The sequence below is a fragment of the Panthera onca genome, chromosome C1, assembly GCF_046562875.1.
Source record: "Panthera onca isolate mPanOnc1 chromosome C1, mPanOnc1 haplotype 2, whole genome shotgun sequence".
In the NCBI taxonomy this organism is placed as follows: Eukaryota; Metazoa; Chordata; class Mammalia; order Carnivora; family Felidae; genus Panthera; species Panthera onca.
Genome location: NC_138346.1, coordinates 52136077 through 52158343, shown reverse-complemented (window position 1 = coordinate 52158343; position 22267 = coordinate 52136077). Strand labels below are relative to the sequence as shown.

At 37.1% G+C, this 22267-nt stretch overlaps 1 protein-coding gene across 3 annotated transcripts in view; it reads left to right on the top strand.

The window, feature by feature from the left end:
• Positions 1-20469, top strand: part of ITPRID2 (ITPR interacting domain containing 2) — a 39769-nt gene extending 19300 nt beyond the window's left edge. Inside the window, exons 10-18 of one of the 3 annotated variants that reach the window (XM_060622086.3) lie at positions 2914-3002; positions 4617-5825; positions 7880-7957; positions 8037-8164; positions 8557-8707; positions 9779-9832; positions 10782-11246; positions 18419-18536; positions 19310-20469. In XM_060622086.3, the coding sequence (XP_060478069.1) occupies positions 2914-3002; positions 4617-5825; positions 7880-7957; positions 8037-8164; positions 8557-8707; positions 9779-9832; positions 10782-11246; positions 18419-18523 (2279 nt within the window). In that variant the 3' untranslated portion in view covers positions 18524-18536; positions 19310-20469. Of the gene's footprint in view, positions 1-2913; positions 3003-4616; positions 5826-7879; positions 7958-8036; positions 8165-8556; positions 8708-9778; positions 9845-10781; positions 11247-18418; positions 18537-19309 lie in introns of all 3 variants that reach the window. The other 2 variants (XM_060622084.3, XM_060622087.3) reach the window with 2 other exon arrangements.
• Positions 20470-22267: the final 1798 nt, after the last annotated feature.

Genomic DNA, 22267 nt, shown 5'->3' with positions numbered 1-22267 from the left:
CAATAAGAGGTCTCTTATTTCTGGTGGCATATGTAAAAGTGTTAACATTTTTATGAATCACATTTTTATAAATTAACAGTAAAATTGTTTCGTGTGTACATGAGAGGGAGAGGGAATAATATAGCGTTTTCATCATTTTTAAGCATAGCTTCTATCAAGTTTTGATAGTGTGATATGGAAGTATCTTTAATTATCATTACAGAATTAGAATCACTGGTAAAATACTCATTTCACAAGTTTAGTACATATAGTGCACTATACATATATGCACTATAGTGCATGTAGTACATGTATATAAAAAAAAAAATACTTGCACCTTAATGATAGGGCTTTTGAAGTTAGAGTGATCTTAATTCTCCTATCCAGTCCTGGGATTTAAGTCTAGAGAAGTTTAGTGACTCAACTCTTGTCACAACTAACATTCACTAAGCTATGTTGAGAGCTTATTCCTTATTATAGAAGAGGTACAAATTTTCTTTAGTCCTGCAGAGTGTACAGGTGTTCTGTTCTATTTCTTTATGATATTGGACAAACACAAATTCTAGGTTTTGTTTTGTTCTCACTTTAATGTTTTGCTCTAACATCCTCGTTTTTAATTAGAAATAGTGTTAAATCTCTTCAGTTAGGACAGATGTCTGATTGTTTTTAATTCCACATTTTTCTGTGGAGAACGGTGTTTTTTGTGAAATACCTGCCTAAAGAACATAGGTTATGATTTACAGTTTACAGAATAGTTTCGCCTACACCCTACTTAGTTCCTGAAGTAGCCCTGTGAGATAGAAGGATTATTCTGTTTTGTGAAGGAGAGAAGTCACTGCTTATTATGATAAGTAGGAACTTGAACCCAGGCCTCCTTGTTCTTTCCACAGCCCAACTCCTGCTGTGAAGGCTGAGTAGGCTATAATCTGACCTAGTCTATGTGAACTCAAGGCTAACAACCACAGAGGTGAACTCAGCATAGACTGTATTCCGCAGCAGATAAAACTGACCTGAGCGGAGCTAATCACTGGCTTCCCTGGGCTCCAGCCGCTGCCCTTTGCCCAACATGATAGGCAGTTTCACTTCTAAATCCTTTAAGGGACTGTTTAATTTTATTGTTGCTTTAAAAAGAAAGTTATCGTTAGAGTGGGAGAGAGCCAAAGCATAAGAGACTCTTAAAAACTGAGAACAAACTGAGGGTTGATGGGGGGTGGGAGAGAGGGGAGGGTAGGTGATGAGCATTGAAGAGGGATCTTTTGGGATGAGCACTGGGTGTTGTATGGAAACCAATTTGACAATAAATTTCATATATTAAAAAATAATAAATTAAATAAATACATAGATAAAAAACATGAGAAAAAAATAAAAAGAAAGTTATCATTGTTTCATTCAGTATACATTTATTTATTGTTTAATTGTTTTAGGTACTGGGATACAAAATAGAATAAATGAGGTTTCTGTCTTCAGAAGACTCATAGTCTAAAAAAAGACATGCAAACACATAATTATGGTGATAACTACTGTGACGTTAAGATGTTAATCATTCTCTCAGTTGATATAATGCATAATTAGTACCTATGGTAACAGCTCATTCCAGTTCAGTTTCACAATTGTTCCAGTTTACCTAGGCCTATCAAAGGTATGGATCAATTTTTTATATGTCATTATACAATTTTGTTCACTTCAAAGCAATATTACAGAATTTTTCTAAATTATGATGAGAAAAAATTACGCCATTCTGTGATACTCTTAGATTAAACCTGAAGCTACAAGTGGGATATTTTTCAAAGTGAGGCAAAGTTTAATTGATTTTGGATTTTATTAAAACATATTATCAGGTTTTTGGTAAAACACACTTTGTTTAGCTTGATGCTTTTATTTTTTAATGCTTGCTTATTTATTTATTAATTTATTTATTTATTTTGAGAGAGAGAAAGAGAGAGAGAGAGAGAGCATGCATGCATACTGAAAAAGGGCAGAGAGAGGGAGAGAGAGAATCCTAAGTAGGCTCCAAGCTATCAGTAGAGCCCAACATGGGGCTCAGTCCCACAAACCATGCGATCATGACCTGAGACAAAATCAAAAGTTGGACACTTAACCAACTGTGCCACCCAGGTGCCCCTAGCTTGATGCTTTTGAAGTTCTGCAGAACTTGACCTTGTCATGAAGCTTCTCCCTTAGTAAATGTTATAGATAAAAAGTTTCTCCCAAACTTGCAGTGTGGATGGCCATGTGATCTGCTGTGCTTAGGTGGCCTTTTTATTTTAAAAAGTGTTTTCAGGTTATACTAACCAGGAATTAGAGTTTTTAGGCCAAAAAGCAAACAGGGTTTCTTTAAGATTAACAACATTATGTATCAGTTGAACCTATTTGAGTTTCATGCAATTGTTATGAAATCATTGTTTCATGACTTACAAATGTTTGCATCATTTGAAACATCAGAAACATTTAAGTACTCTTGCCTGCAAATTATTTAATTTATTGGCACCTTAAGTATATTCTTATTTTGTTATTAGGAAGATAATAGAACTTTTTTGCACACTACATTTAAACTTCTAATTTCACCTGCTGAATATCTACATATTTACATAAAGGAAGTGGCTTCCTTTGGGATTCCTGTTTTTATCAGTGTGGTTCTTGTTTTCAGCCAGTTGTCCTCCAAGGATAGGAAACTAATTGGTTATACCAAAATATATTAAAACCGGAACTTAATTAGCAACTGAACACAGAATTTCTGATAGATGTGATTCAGTTTTTGGTTGAATTCAAGCTGCCTTCTGTGCTTTGAAGCCACATTTTGCATAAGTGATGCATATTTTTCTAAGAAGGAATCAATACGTATCAGACATGTATCAGGAATTAGATATCTGTAAGACCTTCTTTCCAGTGAAGTCCTATTTAGCAGTTCTGCCCTAACTGCATGTCTTTTGATAGATCATTTGTTACGTACTGCAAGTCAACACTCTGACAGCAGTGGCTTTGCTGAAGATTCGACAGACTGCCTCTCCCTCAGTCATCTTCAGGTAAAAATTTCTATTGTAGTAGGCACTCTGATCAACTTCTTCCTATTTAGGTGATTTTTCACTACCTATATATTTCAAGACTGAATCTGTATAATCTTTATTTTTCAAATGACAGTAAGAATAAAACTCCAGGACGTAAGTGTTATCTAAGCATTTGATTACAGGTTTTAGTTTTCACTAATTCTGCATCTCTTTCTGACTAAGCACTGACACATTTTTTAAAATGTTTATTTATTTACTTAGAGTCTATGATGCAAGCAGGGGAGGGGCGGAGAAAGAGGGAGCGAGAGAGAATCCCAAGCATGTTCTGTGCTGTCAGCATGGAACCTGATGCGGGCTTAGTCTCACGAACTGTGAGATCATGACCTGAATCAAAATCAAGAGTCAGACACTCCACCACCTGAGCCACCCAGATGCCCCCTCTCTGACTGAACATTTAAAAACAAAGAGAGTTCCTCCTTCTTTATTTTTTGACTTTCAGGAAATAGAGGTTATTTTGATCATTATTCTGTCTGATACTTTTCTTCTATTTTCCCACTATTGCTTCAGTTTGTTTGTTTATTTAATAGCTAACGTTGTGTTACATAGCTTTCTGGATATTCTATGACTTTAATGGTGGAGTGTGTTAGATAACCCAGGTAACAGGCACATCTTTATCCTTAAGGAGTTTATACTCTGTGTGTGTAACATATGGAGCCCTTGTATGCGAAGGTACAGAAGCATTTTGAAATTGTCTAAAATATCTAGGAGCAAACTTTAAAGAAAATTGGAGGTAAGAGAAAAAGAGAACCCACAAGAGCCTCCAGGAACATAGTACCTGAGGGGCACACAGACGAGAAGTGTTTAAGGAGACTCAGAAAGAATAATCCAGTGGGCAGAACAACTGGGAGTTGGAGGAGAGCGTTTTTAAAAGGAAATCTGTGGACGTGAGCATAGAAAGATAAGAATTCAGCTTTCTGGTGAGTGGTTGAGTGAGTGGTTTTGAGGTAAGAAATGAGGCAGAAGCATGAGGGCAGAGTAAAGTGATAAGGAAAAGAAGGTACGGATGTTGACTGTTTTTTTCAAATAAGGGTGATAGGTCTTTGTGTCTTTTTCAAAGGGGGATGACTCAGGAAAGTTGTTTGGCTAAGGGAAGGAGCTCTAAGAAGACAGATGCAGAAAAATCTGGGATAAAATTGCGCAGAAATACCACAGTTCTGGAGAGGATGTGATCAGACGTATAGACTGGAGGATTTGCTTTGAAAAAAAGCAAATTTCCTTTCAGAACGGAGAGGAAGGAATGGCAGGGAGAGGTAGGGGAACATTTGTAGGTGTTGGGGAAGAAAGTTAAGAAATTTCGGTCCATCTTCTCAGTAACTCAGTGTCATGTGTTGGAAGAAAAAGAAATGGGTGCTGAAAAGGGGACCTGAGGTAAATAGTAAAGGTCTGGAATAAGCTTTGTGGGAAAGTGAAGGAGCTGCTGACTAGGGGCAGTAAAACACAGTTTTGAGCAGCACCAGGGCCGTCACCAAGGTGGGAGACCCTGGAAGTATAGAAACGGCATACCAGTTTGGCATTTTGTTAGTGATCCCTCTTATCCAAATTCTCCATTTTTCCACCCATTTCCTTTCACAGGTTCATGAGTCCTTGCAGGCTATGGGGAGTAGTGCCGACAGTTGTGACAGTGAGACAACAGTCACCTCATTTGGTGAAGACCTTGTCACACCAACAGCACAAGACCAGCCTTATTTTCATGAGTCAGAGGAGGAGTCTCTGATCCCTCTTCAGAAGGGAAGAGAGAAGGCAGCAACAATTGCTGATAGAAGGTCAGATAGCCAGAATTTCCCCCAGTGCGAGACTGTTGAGCCTGCAGGGAACACAGAGTCCCCCTGTGGGGGAGGGGACCACATCACTGCAATTACTGAAGTGAAAGAGGATTTGTCTCCAGCACAGCCAGTGGATCTGCTGGGGGAAGCAAGTGCCGAAAGTGATGTGGATAAAAGCAGTGAATGTGAATTTGCCCAGTATACCACACACCATATTCTCAAATCACTGGCTTCCATTGAAGCTAGATGCAGTGAGAAGAGCTCGGAAAATACAACTGGGCCTCCCTCTTCTGTGGACAGAGTTAATACCGCTTTGCAAAGAGCTCAAATGAAGGTTTGCAGTCTGTCTAATCAGAGAGTAGGGCGTAGCTTGATAAAATCGAAAGATCTGTTAAAACAAAGGTACTTGTTTGCAAAAGCTGGCTATCCTCTAAGAAGGTCTCAGTCTTTACCAACAACCTTATTGAGCCCGGTAAGAGTCGTATCCTCTGTCAATGTTCGGTTGTCCCCAGGAAAAGAGACCAGATGCAGTCCACCGTCCTTCACTTACAAGTACACACCTGAAGAGGAACAGAAATTAGAAAAAGAGGTGATTGAGCACGATGGTCAGTCTTTAGTTAAATCCACTATTTTCATCTCTCCATCATCTGTGAAGAAAGAAGAAGCCTCTCAGAGCGAGGTGAACCGGTTGGAGGAATGCCATCATCGAAGGACTCCTTCCTGTTCGCTCTATGCTCCGGCACCAGTATCTCAGTCCACCTGTTCTCTTCACTCTGCCCACTCGGAGTGGCAGGAGAGGCCCCTGTGTGAGCACATGAGAACTCTGAGCACTCACAGTGTTCCCAACATATCAGGCGCCACCTGTAGTGCCTTCACTACCCCTTTCGGGTGTCCTAACTCGCATCGACATGCTGCCTACCCTTACCGAGCGTGCTCTGTGAACCCCCCTTCCGCCATTGAAATGCAGTTGCGAAGAGTATTGCATGATATTAGAAACTCACTGCAGAATCTTTCACAGGTATGAGGGGGAAAAATGGTTTTTTTTCTTTTACTGATCTGAGCACCTTTTAATTCACTAAGAAGCAAAGTCCCATCAGGCATGAACCACCTCAGCCTCATTTTCTTACATGCCTAAACTTCTCTGAACCTGCCCTCCTCCTGTACTCTTCCCTCCTATCTTAAGGGAAAAGCTATAATTAATCCTGAACAAGGTTAATTTCTCTGCTCATAATCTCCCTCTCTTCTGGAGAAGAGATTTTGCTCATTAGGTAACCTCCCTTCTTTAGCCTATCCTCCATTGTCTTTTTTTTTAAGTCAGGTTGTACCTATTACTAAAAAATCTTCCCTCTCAAATGCTGCCTCCCTTTCTCTGCCGTTTGATCGTGTTTACTGCCTCTTTCCTTTCTAAGCTTTCCTTCCCTCGACCTCTGTGTCGCCGTGTGTTCCCCTGGCTCTGCTCATAGCTGTCTAAGCTTCCCCCTTCATCTACTGACTCCTGATGCTGGTCTCCTGGCACAGAATTAGTCTGCTTCCACTGGGTTCAAAGACTGGAACTGCCCCAGAAAAGAAAAAAAATCAGGTAAAGTGTGAATTTGAATAAAAATAGTCTGTCTTGTCACTTTTAAAATTACTGCGCTCAGATATGTTGGTGGGCTGCAAAAAATTTTCCAAAAAAGCTTTGAAAACAAATTGTCTTTAGGTTTGCCTTTCTAAATCTGTCTCCACACTACTTGTGTTTAGATAGTTTGAGGAAATAAAGAAAATGACAGTGTAATGTCCTGATCACAGAGTTCAGCTAGGAGTCCGGAGGTTTACAGTGTATATAATAGATCTCTTACGATGACATCATAGGAAGGATGCCACTAAGAAAGGCAAAATCAAATTTGCAACTTATTAAGTGGCAAAGTATACTTTCTTTTAAATACAGATTTTATCCTCATGAGGATGGTCACCTAATGATTTTCTCCCGGTCTGACCAGAATGTGGGTATTTTTTCTTCCTCCTTATAAAAATCTGTGAGTGAGATACCTAACTCTCCAGCTGTAATTACGTGAAACACAGGGTTTCCAGGGCTCAACCCACCTACGCTTTGATGGTGCACCTTTCTAGACCAGCTGCTCTACATGTGGTCTGCTCCTCTTGGGTGTCCCATCAGTAACTCAGCTAAATAATCTTCTCACCACCTCCCACCCCCCAGTAGACAGATGCTCTTCATGACTTGTCTCTGACTATCTGTCCAGTCTCGTTCTTCATGCGTGTGCTCCAGCTGTGTTGGACTGCGTGCAGTTCTTTAAATAGGTGTGCATTCCTGTGTCTGTCTTTACAAATGCCACTGTTTTTTGTTTGTTTGTTTGTTTGTTTGTTTTAACCTGGAGTCCCTTGCCCTTGCCTTTCTCTGCCTGATCAAGGCCTGTTTCCTGTTAAGGCTCAGCTCAGGTGTCATCAGTGCCAGGATCATTCACCTAATCTAGATTTTTGTTTGTTCCCATCACTGCACTCCCCTCCTCCACCCCAACATTGTAAGTTTTTTCCCACTTCCCTTTTTTTTTTCCCTTGCACTGTGAAAACATTTGAAGGCTGGGAATGCCTTTTGTGCTTTCTTTTGTCTTTTTTCTTCACTGTCTAAAATAATGACACACAGTAGATGCTCAAATGTCTGTGAGCAGTATGATGACTGCCTGCTACTCTGGCCAGCCAACTCAGTAATTTCCTATAATCCGAATCTGCTATTGCTTCTACATTTTTGAGTTTTGTTTGTTTTCTTCTTTCTCAAGGCAAGAGGGAAGTCCCGTAAGATGTAGATTTGAAATATACCTGTTTCTTTGCCTCTTCTTTGTTCCATATAGACAGACTTCTACCTGACACAGATAGGAGTAATATAGGTAGCATTGGGGACTGAGGTATTTGGTTCCTCCTTACAATATGAAGTGGGGTTTTGGTTTTTTGTTGTTGTTGCTGTTGTCTCCAAGAGAACTATATATAGACCCCCAATTGCACCTTTTTAACACCTTAGATAATTTGGAGGTAAGCACTTTAACACTGATTTGTAATCAGACTCTTACTTTTTTGAAGTACCCTGTGACGAGAGGACCCGATCTTGCTGCTGCTCCATATAGTACTCAGAAATCATCTGTTCTACCTCTGTATGAAGTAAGTGCTTATTTAGATTTTTGTGTTACAGAGTTTTTTGTCTGATTTAGAAGTATAACTTTGTCGTATTGTATTCTAGAATACTTTTCAGGAGCTCCAGGTAATGAGGCGGAGCCTGAATTTATTTAGGACGCAAATGATGGATTTAGAGTTGGCAATGCTACGTCAGCAAACCATGGTTTATCATCATATGACCGAGGAGGAAAGGTAAAAAGTTCATTTTGTCTTAATGTAACTCAAAATACTTTTAATTCTGAAAAAGCATCATCAGCCTTTTTTTTTTAAGCTGGATTTTATGCCTACTGCTGTGTACCGTTTATTTTGTGAACCCCTGTGAGTGAAATTAGGCAGAGTGTCTTACTAATGAAACCGCTTTCCATGTATTGAGGAAGACGGTGGTTGTAATCTTTGTTCACTGTTTGGGAGAGAGGGTAGAGGAAGAAAGACCATTTGTCCTCCTGGTCCCACCTGTGGCAGTCACTGTTGTGCTAATTTTCAGAACTTGCAATCTCAGTACCTTCTAGCAGTTTGTGAGAGAGTTGTGAACGTGAATCTCCAAACTGCTCTTTTCAACCTTGTGCCTATCATTGTACCGACAGGTATGAAGTTGATCAGCTTCAGAGTCTGAGGAATTCAGTCCGAATGGAGCTTCAGGACCTGGAGCTGCAGTTGGAGGAGCGCCTGCTGGGCCTGGAGGAGCAGTTCCGCGCTGTGCGCATGCCCTCTCCCTTCCGCGCCTCAGCCCTTGCGGTAGGTGCCGTGGGGGTTGCCAGCGGATTTCACTTAGGACTTACCACGGGCCGCACAGTTTAGGGCAAATGTCTTAATGTGAAACCACTTATTTTAATGGCAGTGAGGCAAACGGAATGTTTAAGGATCCTTTCCCACAAATCAGTTGAATGTACAAGTTGTGATTCTTCTCTTAAGTATTTAGTGTATTTAGAAATATATTGAAAATTGTTAATCATATTTTCTTAATAATAATAAGGAGCAATACAAAATTTTTTAGTTTTAGAAGAAAAATGATAGTGGATTAACACATGACTAATATAGATTTTAATCACTGCATGTAACTAACTGCCAAGAACATAAACATATATTTCACTCAGCTTTTTTTGCCTTTGAGTAAATAACTATTCCCTATAAATTTTTCCTTTATTTTGGATTTTTTTCCCGTCTTTATGGTTTTTACAGAATCAAATGAGATCTTTTTAAAGGCAAAAAACATGTATACAGCCAAGAAAATAAAACACTCTTTATTTTGTATCACTGTTCAAATTTCTAATGTTTCTTTCCATGAAATTTAAACTTCAGCATTGGATTATTTTTGCTATGACCTTTGCAGTCATAAAATGCATTGTTTTGAAATGTTGAAATTGTGAGCTTTTCTCTTTGTTATTTGAACAACACAGTTGTTTTTGTTAACAGTGAATGATTCTGTACATACATATACATATGCACACATATGGAGTAGAATAAGAATGTGTGTGTATTACATGTGTATATGTAGAATAAGAGTAGCATAGAATAAGAGTATTATTTATCATTGATGAATATCTTTTTCCATAAAATGTTTCAATCCATTATTCTGAGAAATGTGTGTTGGTGACAGTGGAGAACCAGAACATCTTTTATGCACTTAGTCATAATAACACATTTTATAGGGTGCCATGTTGAGAGTGACCTTTGCAACATAAAGGAATGTTTCAGGGTAATAATTAGCCAATTCATTTTATTATGGAACACTTGCAATTTGAAAAAACAATTTATTCATACACACACACACATATATATATATATATATTGTTCTTATTTTTCCAGGGAATGTGTGGCAGTAGAAGCGCTGATAACTTGTCATGCCCTTCTCCATTGAATGTAATGGAACCAGTAAGCCTCTCTCCTTTCAAATCACTGCGGAAGGGAATGATAAAACATTTCATAAACACACAGTTTTCCTAGTGTATATGAAATGTTTTTTGTTTTTACATACAGAAATAGGTATTATCTAAATTTATTGGAAGGGAGTTTGGCACTTGTGAAAGTCTATTGCCATATTAGGCCACTAGTAGAAAGCTAGTTAATTGCAATAGTGATTTATTTTTATGGTGTAAAGGAAGTAATGCAGTATAAAAAGTGTTTATGCTGCAGGGGAAATATGCTTTCACAGTCTGATTACGGGTCCTTTAGGTAGTTGGATCTGTAAGATGACTACTTTGTGAACAAAAGTCTGATTTTTATTATATTTAAAAAATTTGTTTAACGTTTATTCATTTTTGAGAGAGACAGACAGAGAGACACAGAGCGTGAGCAGGGGAGGGTCAGAGAGAGAGGGAGACACAGAATCCGAAGCAGGCTCCAGTCTCTGAACTGTCAGGACAAAGCTCGATGCAGGGCTCGAACTCACAGACCATGAGATCACAACCTTAGCCAAAGTCAGACGCTTAACCAAGTGAGCTGCTCAGGAGCCCCAAATTTTTATTATCTTTTAAAGAAATTGGTTAATTTGAGGGCAGAAGCATTATGAGTAGCTATTTTGTTTTTCTTTACTATTCCTTAACAAGTAATTTGGATACCATGTGGTAACAAGTAAAATTTCATCCACCTGTATAGTCCAGTTACATACTTCATGGTTTTATCTCACCATAAATTTATATTTTCCTATATTGTTGCAAATGCAACTGATTAGTTCCTAAATGATTGAATTAGAATCATGTCTTTACAAGCTAAGTGATTTCTGGCAGTCATCACAGTTAGAATTTTAATCTTCTTTTAACTACCAGTCTTAATTTCAAGAGAGAAGAATTGCAATTTTTCTGATTTCCAGGTCACTGAACTGATGCGGGAACAGTCCTATCTGAAGTCTGAATTAGGCATGGGACTTGGAGAAATGGCATTTGAAATTCCTCCTGGAGAAAGCTCAGAATCCGTTTTCTCCCAAGCAACATCAGAGTCTTCTTCTGTATGTTCTGGTCCCTCTCATGCTAATAGAAGAACTGGAGTACCTTGTAGTGACTCAGTGGGCAAACCCAAGACCCATCTGGTACCAAGCAAGAAGGTATTCCGAGCGTCAGTGGCCCTGACGCCCACTGCTCCTTCTAGAATGGGCTCTGTGCAGACACCTCCAGATGTGGAAAGTTCTGAGGAAGTTGGTGCAGCTGAAGAAGTGTCAGAGGCTGTAGGACCTAAATCTGTAGTGGAAGAAGGGAATGGAAAAATCCCATTAATGCCAGCTACTGAGGAAATGCATAAAAATGTGGAGCAAGATGAGTTGCAGCAAGTCATACGAGAGGTGAGTAAAATCTATGCCTAATTTATCTGGAGATATGAGTTGGATAATAATGTTACTTGAACATTATAAGATACTGCTTTGATTCACTGTATTCAGTAATTTTCTGAGCTTTTAAATGAACTTTCCCATTGATCTAGCTCGTGTCTATTAAGATAGGGTTTTAATGGCATTTCTACAAATTTTATACTCCAGTGTGAAATAATTGCAATTTTCTATATTCACTCTGATGAAGAAAGTGTTTGTAGGATTCAAAATATTTAAACATGTGACAAAATTCTTAGACCTCTTATTTCTACATTTGTAAAATAGGGACTATGATTTAGATCTCTTCCAGGATTGAAAATCATCACTGGGTAATGCCAATTGACATGAGAAAATAGTGTTGTGATTTGTATAAAGAATTTGATTTGGCTTAGTGGGTGGAGATATGTGGAAGATACATGAGTTGTTCAAAGATAGAAATACAAAAGGAAAAGGTTTATCCTGGGTGATAGTGTGTAAACCTGAAGCATTTAACCATAGTTCTAGGTTACTACAAGAACTGTAAAAAGTTAGGAAGATTAGTAGTCAGAGGTCAAAAGTTAATTGAGAAGATTAGTAAAATAGCTGTTTCAGGCACTGGGAACTGGCAGTTAGGAGTAATATATATATCTTTTTTTTTTTTTTAACGTTTATTTATTTTTGAGACAGAGAGAGACAGAGCATGAACGGGGGAGGGGCAGAGAGAGAGGGAGACACAGAATGGGAAGCAGGCTCCAGGCTCTGAGCCATCAGCCCAGAGCCTGACGCGGGGCTCGAACTCACAGACCGCGAGATCGTGACCTGAGCTGAAGTTGGACACTTAAGCGACTGAGCCACCCAGGCGCCCCTATATCATTTAAAATATGAGACTACAGATCAAAAGTTTTGATGGTTTTATTTTTTTTCCTTTCCTTCCCACATTACACTGTGCTTGGGAACAAAATGCAGTAGCATGCACAGGATAAAAATAACACATGTTGAATATATTTTTTTTTACCATTGATATATTAAAAACATGATCAGAAAGGATCTTTCCATTAGTTAAAAGGGGGAGATAGCCTATACATTTAAAAAAATCATTTTATAAGAGTCTTAATGAGTATATGCTCTGTAAGGGATTTCATATAAGATATGAAATTCTTGGGGCACCTGGGTAGCTCAGTCAGTTGAGCATCTGATTCTTGATTTTGACTTGGCTCGTGATCCTGGGGTCAATGAATCAAGCCCTGTTTCAGGCTCTGTGCTGAGTGTGGAGTCTGCTTGAGATACTCTCTCTCTGTCCCTCTGTTCCGCTCCTGTGCTCTCGTCCTCTCACTCACTCTTTCAAATAAATGAATGAATGATGTGAAATTCTTAAGCTTAAAGACTAGTAGGAAGACAAACAAGACTAACTCAGGAAACAATCCAAAAATTACACAGAAAAACATGTAGTATAATGTATTTAAGAACTAAGAATTTAGAAATGGAAAAGGTCAAAATGGGCCAGAGAAATTAGGGTCAGTGGCTACTTGTTTTTAATTTGCATATTTACAATAAATTCAGCAATATGAGCCTAATGTATTTTTGGAATTAATTCGTGAGTAAGAAAGAACAAATTTCTAGTGGTTATAGGTCAAGAATGGTGGCAGCAGACCAGACTCTTCCCTCAAATGGGCCATTGATCCTCTGGGTCCAGAGATTAGTTCATGTGTATTGGGTGCCATCATTCATAGCTGCATAATAGTAGCTTGAGAAGTATGTTAAAAATAAATACAGTCTTTTTTGCTATGATATGATATATATATATATATACACACACACACACATACATACATACATACATACATACATACATACATACATATATGTTCCTAAAAATTGTTGGGCTGTGCACATTGGTGCAGTAAAAAACCACAGAGCTTATTTGGAAAATAGAAGCATAACTAAAACTTTGTACGTGACATATTTTAAAAAAGATAGAAATCTAGCAAAAATAGCACAATAGTATACATGTGAAATGGTTAATAAATATTTAAGTACTACAATAAATATGGTACTTGACCTTGAAAAATACCTGAAATTTGCTTGTAGAACTGGGGTTTGGAAGGATTGCAGCTTGTGAGGTATTGCAAAGTAGCAGAGGAGAGTAAGATGAAATCCAACGGAAAGTTTTAATAGCAGATGTGGGTAGGTGTGGCTCCTAACACAGTGACCTGAGATAGCTCGTAGATGTTTCTATGTGTGCACTTTGTGTGTTCTGTTCCTGTGTTCAGCTGAGTGCAGTTCTCTGCATTCGTCCCGTGTTTCTTATGGATGAAACTACATATAAGCAGACATGAAATTTATATTATACTCAACTTTCCTAATATTTCAATAACTCATGTTGAGACAAATTTACATTTTAAAAATATGCATTCTAGCAGAAGAGACTACATGTTTGTAATTTCTTTTCATGACATGAATTATCAACTTCAAGTTTAAAAGGTCCTAGGGGTGCCTGGGTGGCTTAATCAGTTGTGTCTGACTCTTGATCTCAGCTCAGGTCTTGATCTCAGGGTTGTGAGTTCAAGACCCGCACTGGGGTCTGTGCTGGGCATGAGGCCTACTTAAAAACAAAACAAAACAAACAAACAAAAGCATATAAAAGGTTGTAATTCTTGATATTGATTTGTTCTGTAAACGTAATTCTTATAAGTTCATTGTATGTACCTGGTGAACATTTAGCAAGCTCTGTACATCCACCTTGCTCATTAGGTGCAAATGATTATAATCCATTCTTATTTATATGTTTAATATCAAAGATCAATTGTCGAGTAAAATTAAGTAATTATTTTTCTCCACACTATATTAATTAACTGAGGAAGTAAGTTTTAAGGTACTTTTTCTTTCTCTAGAAATGTGGTATTTTTGTTCCTTTTAGCTTGCTTTAGCTAATAGGTTTTCCTTGAAAACTCAACTTAATATTGTTCATTTGGCATAAATATTCCCTTAATGCACACTTGAGTCCTCATTTTTAAAGTTGTTTGTTAACAGGTGACCTGATATGTGCTGTGAGTAATTTCCTAGGAGTAAGGTATTCCTAGACCAGAACATTGATTCTTTGGCTGATACAACACAGCATGTAGAAAAGATGGTTGTTTCTTGGTCCTACAGTAGTACTTAATCATTTATAAGAACTTCCCATAAAATAAGAACGATCTTTTGATTTTGAAGACATTTAAATTGGCATGCAAGGCAAATGTTTGAGGAATTTTTCAGAATTTGTTACTATTCAAAATTTGGCAGAGTCTGTAGGACGTTGGCCTTAACATTTATCCTTTTGCTATTTACAAATAAGGATTTATCAAGCAAACTATATAGATCAAACACGGTGTTAAGAGGAACATTGATGTACTTAAGAAAATAAGCTGTTTTGAAGCGCTTTAAAAACATATGTTATTAAATAAGTTAATCCAATCCCATTTATAATTTTAAAAAAGTAATTTGCGTTGATATGATCTTAACTCAGTTACAGTGGTGTTCTGTTCAACTTTATTTACAAAATATGTAAAATTCAGATTAGTCCTGGTTCTATTCATTTCAAATCCATAATCTTTTTGCCTAAATACACATGGTACTGAATTCCAGTTTTTGTCAGAGCTATCATATCAGCCACGAAGAAAATTAAATTAGACTCTGCTTTTCCAGTAAATTCTGTGCCCCTGACATCATTAACAAAGCCGCTCTTCAGGACAGCAAGATTTGAGCTTGTGTTGAACAGTTTTGCAGGTGAGGATTAGGCATGTTTGGGAGACACTTAACAGGGAAGTTTTCTTCCTGCACTCATGGGTGCATGAAAACAATGATGTCTGTCAGGCTTTTATTTGCATCATTTCACCATCTGTGATGTTTTTAAAAAGTGTGCTTTCATTATAATGTATTAATACAGCAGAATTCTTTTGAAAGAGAATTCTGAAAGTCCTTTCAGACAAATATTTAATATTCTCATTCAGTAACAAAGCTTTTGTCAGGTTAAAGGTAACCCATTTTTCACAGATTGTATATGTTTTTGGAGGGAAAACTACACTCTCTTAGAATTTGCCCAGGTGGTCTGTGATGTATGTAATCAGTGGCCTGATACTTAAAAAAAATAAAAAGATTACTTAATAGAATAAATGAGCATGTCCCATAGAAGCAGATCAACAGAAGTTAAATATCAAAGAATAAACATAGATTGCTTTTCTCTTTAGAGAGTTCTTTTTGAATGAAGTTCCTAGGTTTGGTTCATGCCTATATGTTTCTTACAGTCTATCTAACACACTTGAAATGTGTATTTTGGTAAATACATAGCTTGTCTGTATTCTTAGTGTAACTTCTTGTAGTGATCACGTGGTCTGATGGCTGCCCCAAAGTAGTCACTTAGTAGATGCCTGTTGAGTAGATGTAGTTAGTACCCCACACTTCAGACTGGCATTCATTCTGCTTATATTGCCAGTGAGCATTCTTTTCTTAATCTCACTCACATCTGTCCTCCCCCTGTGCCACTTCTTCTGGAAATTGTGCTCCTAAAGGCAATTTTCCCATCCCAGTGGAGTTTTCTTACTCCTAATCCGTAGGATGCGAGACTTTGGAGCTAATTTATTTGTCCATATGCTTCTTCCTTCAGCATATTATTAAGTGCATTTTGTTGTTTTCGGTGCTGGTTTCTCTCTAATCCTTTGTTTTTCTACTTTCTGTTCCCTTTAGTGTCAGATGTTTCTCTCTCTCTCTCTGTCTCTCTCTCGCCTCTGCTCTCTCACTTCTCTCTCTCTCTCTCTCTCTCTCTCTCTCCCCCTCTCCCTCTCTCTCTCTCATTGGTGCTTTCATTTATGGAGCACTTACTTTATTCTGGGATACATTAGTGAGACCCAGTTCTCTCCCTGAATTACAACACTCATAGCACAGACACTCCCCATTTGGCCTCACCCTTCCTGTTCCAGTCTCCTTCTCCCTGGTAGGAACCATCTGTTAGCTGCACTCCTTTCTTGCTCCCCTCTCATCCAAGCTGCTCTTGCTACAGTTCTCTGTCCTATCATCTGAGATTGCCCTTACTTTTCATGGCCTAGTATTTTAAAGTCTGTTATTCTCTAAACGCTTTTTATTTTTTCCTCTTAATATTTTATGAAACAATATCTATTTTGTGCCCATTCAGATTATAACACACTTTTGTTATGCTTTATTCTAGTAATGTCCGCACTGGACATTACTCAAAAAATGTTGGCACACATTTTGGTTTGAAAAGAATACTTTTTGGCTTTTGTCTTGGGTTTTTTTTGGATGATAAAGAACAATGGGGGCATCTGGGTGGCTCAGTTGGTTGAGTGTCCGACCCTTGATTTTTGCTCAGATCATGATCAGGTTCATGAGATTGAGCCCTGCATCGGGCGACATGCTGAACATGGAGCCTGTTTAAGATTGTCTGTCCTCTCTCTGCCCCTCTCCCCTGCTCATGCTCTCACTCGCTCTCTCAAAAAAACAAAACAAAACAAAAACAAAACAAGGAAAGTTAATAAAATTACCATATTGTATGGAATAACAGGACTGGGAAGACTGTGCTACTTATTGTCTTTTGTAAATACACATTTGCAGAGGTTCTGATTCAACACATTGTGTTTGTGCATATAGTACATTGCAGCAAAGAGATTCTGGTTTTCATAATATTTGTATCCAACACGTACTCATTTAAAAATAAATCTCAAGTACTGTGAAAGTCAGAAACTTTCATGATGTTTTAAAGTTTAAAAATATTGGTAGGAGGTAAAAGAATCTTGTATTTATTTAAATATATTCCAATACAGATGGTTGGTAACTAAGGAGCATTTTTTTTATGAATACTTCTGTATAAGTCTATGTATTATGTACCAGTTTTGCATGATAGATTAATACAGAACCATTCTTGGAAAGACTTCAATTGAGATGTGTTCAGGATGTACTTAGGAACATTTTAGGAAATAGATCAGGCTGACAGGAAACCGTGGATATGTAGAATTTTTAAAAGCTGGTTTGAAAGTGTCTCAAGTTCTAATTTGGGAACACATTATCAGTTTATTTCAGGAAATCCACATTTAAAGCCTTCACAAAGAGCTATTTGGAGGTGATGCTGTATCATTAGAAAGAAAATGGCATGGATAGGCATGTGTAGTGTTTGAGCATCTGGACAAGAAAATCTTGATGGAATTATCATTGTCCCTAGGTCTATGTGCCTTTTCCAACAATAAAATAAGATTTAATATCCTTATCTGAAACAAAGTTTTTAGACAGGTGACAAAACTTACCATACAAGTAAAGAAAACTTTATTTCTTTAAAAAAAAATTTTTTTTAATGTTTATTTTTGAGAGAGACAGAGACAGAATGCGAGTGGGTTAGGGGCAGAGAGAGAGGAAGACACAGAATCTGAAGCAGGCTCCAGGCTCTGAGCTGTCAGCACAGAGCCTGATGCAGGGCTCGAACCCACAAGCTGCAAGACCATGACCTGAGCTGAAGTCGGATGCTCAACCGACTGAGCCACCCAGGCGCCCCAAGAAAACTTTTATTTCTTTAGTTTATGGTTGTTTAGAGGATGTTTTTCATGTTTTAAAATAAATTGTACTAAATTTTCATTTTTTCTTTCCACTTCAGATGTGGATGTTAGATCCTAATATTTAACTTCTTTAGATACTTTGCCTTCAGTTGGTATAAACAGGCAATATACCTGTATATTATTTTGCCACTAATGAATTTTCTTAACAATGAGAACATTTGAGTATACTGTTGATTACCATACAAAAATAGACATTAATAAAAAACATAAAAGTGAATCTAACGTTTAAACGGTTCTTGTGGGTTACTTTGTGTCATGAAGCAAATGAAGTTTTTTAATCTATGGAGTAACACTTTTAATGTTTTTAACTTAAGAATTGTGATGTTTCATAGTGGAGTTATCTGAGTTATGCTAGACTGCACAGTGACCTCACAGTCTGACCTGGGCTTGAGGAGAGATGGACATGATTCCTCACTATCTCTGTATTTCCTGAGGGTTTCACATGAAGGCTATAGTTTTCTCTGTGGCTTAGCTGGCTGTATGAATTAAGTGCTGTTTATGATTTTCTGAAAACAAAAAAAGTAGATTATGGTCATATTGTTGAGTTCTCATTTTTCTCTTTTTCTATTCTAGATTAAAGAGTCCATTGTTGGGGAAATCAGACGGGAAATTGTAAGTGGACTTTTGGCAGCAGTGTCTTCAAGTAAAGCATCTAATTCTAAGCAAGATAGTCATTAAATGGAATTTATAGGTAACATTTTCTGAAATTTTTTGCTTAGCCAATTATAAATTATTACTTATTTTTAATGCTTTGTTTTCTTAGTACCCAGGACTGTTTCTGTGGCTAAATTTTAACTTTTAATGTATATAATATGGTATCCTACAGTGTGAAAAACTACAACCCCTTGCACTGGAAATGCAAGCGAGTGAAATCTGATAATAATAACTTCTAGGGGATTATTAATAGTGTGTTATCTTACTGAAACTTCATTATAGTACTTAAATTAGTACTGGAATTGAGGAAATCAGAACTTTCAGGGGCTCCTGGGTGGCTCAGTCAGTTAAGTGTCTGACTTCAGCTCAGGTTGTAATCTCCCGGTTCGTAAGTTCAGGCCCCGCATCAGGCTGTGTGCTGACAGCTCAGAGCCAGGAGCCTGCTTCCAATTCTGTGTCTCCCTCTATCTCTGCCCCTCCCCAGCTTGCATTCTGTCCCTTGCTCTCAAAAATGAATAAACATTAAAAAAATTTTTTGAAAAAAAAATCAGAACTTTCAAACCTGGGTATTATTTTGATAGCATTGATTATAATGCTATTTCAGTGTACAGTTTATGGACCAGCATTTTGAGAATTAATCACAAATTCTTAGTATCATTCTTAATTTTTTTGTCTAAAAGTGTGTGTGTATGTGTGTATACTGTTTATATACATATACTGTATATAGAACATTCTCATCCTGTTTTTGAAGAACTTTTTAATAACGATACTTGAAACATGATTAACGTTCACTTCTCTTTCTTTTGCAAGGTTGGCATGGATCGTGCTAGCTGTGTGATGTTGGAGTGATCAGTGACTGACACTGGTGGAGGTGTTACTTGTGCTTCAGAAGATACTTGCTGCTGAGCTGGGCTACTGTATACAGTGTATAGTGTTTATTTCTTCTATGCATATCTTTTTTAAAAACGTACATAGAAACTTAGGCACTTTGCTGACTTTATTTCTTTTCTAAACTACCAAAATTATAGCCATTTGGAAAGCCTAATATTTATTTGTATGTCACTATTTTCCAGTTGATTACCTATGTAGAATTAATTTTAAAACTTGAAAACTTCCAGATTTAACCAACTTATAAATGACCTATTTCTTCAGACTAGCTTCTTAAAACACTGACCTCTATGAGGTATTTACTGTGCAATAACTGATTCATTTTTTGAGAGCTTGAAGCAACCAATGATTTTCCCTCCACTGCTGTTAATTAGTGTCACTTCCAAGAAGAAAAAACTGTTCTGTTGTAAAAATTGCTCTTAATTCTTGAGGAGGTTACTAATAGCAGTAGGATAGAATTGTATGAGGTTACCTACAACTACTTAATGTTCTTACACTGTAAGCCTTGTTACTTTACCAAGACAAATGTAATTTTATTATAGCTTATGTACTATTTTTCTTTTGGAAACATGCCTTATGTTAAACACTATACTTTTTGCATTGTCCAGACTTCCTATAAGGAGATGTTTCTTCTTCTGTCCTTTAGACTAATTAAGTAGAGTATTGCCAAAATAATGGAGCCTTTGACTTGAATGGATAGAAATGAATAAGCTGGTTTTGTTTTGTTTTTTTCAAAATGAAAGTAATTTAGATTTGTTCTCCTCAAAATAGATGGTTTTAATTCAGTTTTAACCAGTGAGAACTATTTGTTTTTAGGGACAAAAAAAGGAAAGTGGTTTCCTGGTTGGTTTTGTATGTATTAAATAAATGTGTAAAGTAACAACGAAATTTATTGGAATTATTCCTTTAGCATTTATAATTTTCAATTCTTATTCTATTTCTTTGTGTGAAATTTTAATCAAAAGTGGTTGAGATGTTAACAATATTCTTTGAAAGAATATCTAGAAGGTTTATAAATGTTTGAATTATCACACAAAGGCTGATTTCTAAAAATAAAACAATAAAGTATTTATTTTGCCTAATGTCTTTTAATAGTTTCTTTTCTTTTAGTATAATTTGAAGAATTTGGATTAGATTTGATGAGTAACAAATAAGGTCCAAAAGAACTGGAGCATATAGGTAATAGGTTGATGTTCTCATTTCCTAAAGAGGCTTCTATGAAGCTTTGAAAAATACAGCTAAGACTAGACCACCCTGGAGAAAGAGCTTGTACTGATGCCTCTTGGTCTCATCTAGTGTTGTGGTCCTAATGATTACCATCTGAGGCCAAATAAAACTTTCCTTAAAAATTACTGTTAAACTCCAAAGAATAGACATTAGAGTATTATTTTGTTCTTTGGTCAAATTAATTCAATTTAGTTGATTTTGATAATGATACATATAAACCACACACCCCATATTGATAGTAATACAGGCATAAATGCTTTTAACTATTCAGCTTTGTAGCCATTTACAGTTCCTCTCTGACAATACAAGATACCCAGAATCTGATAAAATTAGAGCTATAACAGTTGCAGTAATAGACTGAGCCAATGGGCGAATCATTTTATATAGCATATAAATGAAATAAAATAAACTTCACTGTTAGAGTTTCATCTTTCTTCTCTCCATTTTAAAACTTTGTGTTTAAAAGCCACCAGGCTAGCTGCTGCTATGTAGAAATGAATGAGAGAGGGTCTACAAACTATATGGAAGAACAGGGCATCTTTTTTATATAGGTAAGTTTACAAGTACCAAATGAAAAATATGAAGAATCATGAAAGGAATTTGACAGAGTGTAGCCTGGGAGGTCCAAGAAGTCTTTACCGAGAAGATAATGGTTTGTGTAAAGTCTTCTAAAAAAAATTTTTTTTTTTTAATCTTTATTTTTGAGAGAGAGAGAGAGAGAGAGGGACAGATTGTGAGCAGGGGAGGAACAGAGAGAGGGAGATATAGAATCTGAAGCAGGCTCCAGCCTCTGAGCTGTCAGCACAGAGCCCAATGTGGGGTTTGAATTCATGAACCGTGAGATCATGACCTGAGCCGAAGTTGGATGCTCAACCGACTGAGTCACCCAGGTGCCCCTGGTTTGTGTAAAGTCTTAAGAATGGGAGGTGGAAAGGAAGGGGTTAAAATAATCAGTATTAGTAAAGGTTATTCAGAATGTATAAACTGAGTTTGAATTACTCTGTGCACGATGAAGAAATGTTTTTAAGAATCCAAGTTGTCTATAGCTTTCACATACTTTGTTAAAAACCTGAACAAAGAAAGCATAGACGAAAAAGAATCTTGAAAATGGTGATTTGGAAGTTGGGACTCACCGTGAATGTATATCATTCCATGGACAAAATTGGGCAGCTTCTCAGACTTGAAGGACATATTGTTCCTCTAAGAACATTCAGTTGAATTTCAGTAACCTGTAAAATATGCATTACATCAGCTAAGACTATTTGCTCAGCTGGCCATCTTCAACTTAAAAAAAAACAACTACATATTTTCAGAGCAGTTTTAGGTTTACAACACACTTCAACTTATTTAGAGGACAGTGAAAATGTAGTAAAGTGCATGTAAAATAATGTAAAGAAAAAGTACGTTTGAGGGATTCCTGAAGAGGTGATCCTCACCTGTCCAGATGGGTGTGTGGTGCTCGTGGAAGAATAGTACAAATAATACAAAATACAAAAATAATAAAAAACCAATGCATGGGTTCTTTTTTCTTCTGGAAAAGAACTGGTAGCTTCTAGGTAGTGAGAAGAGGAAACATTCTATCTTCTAATTAAAGCTGAGGATCTAAGTTATAGTAAGTTATGTATGACTGGTTTTCAGAATCTTTTATATTAG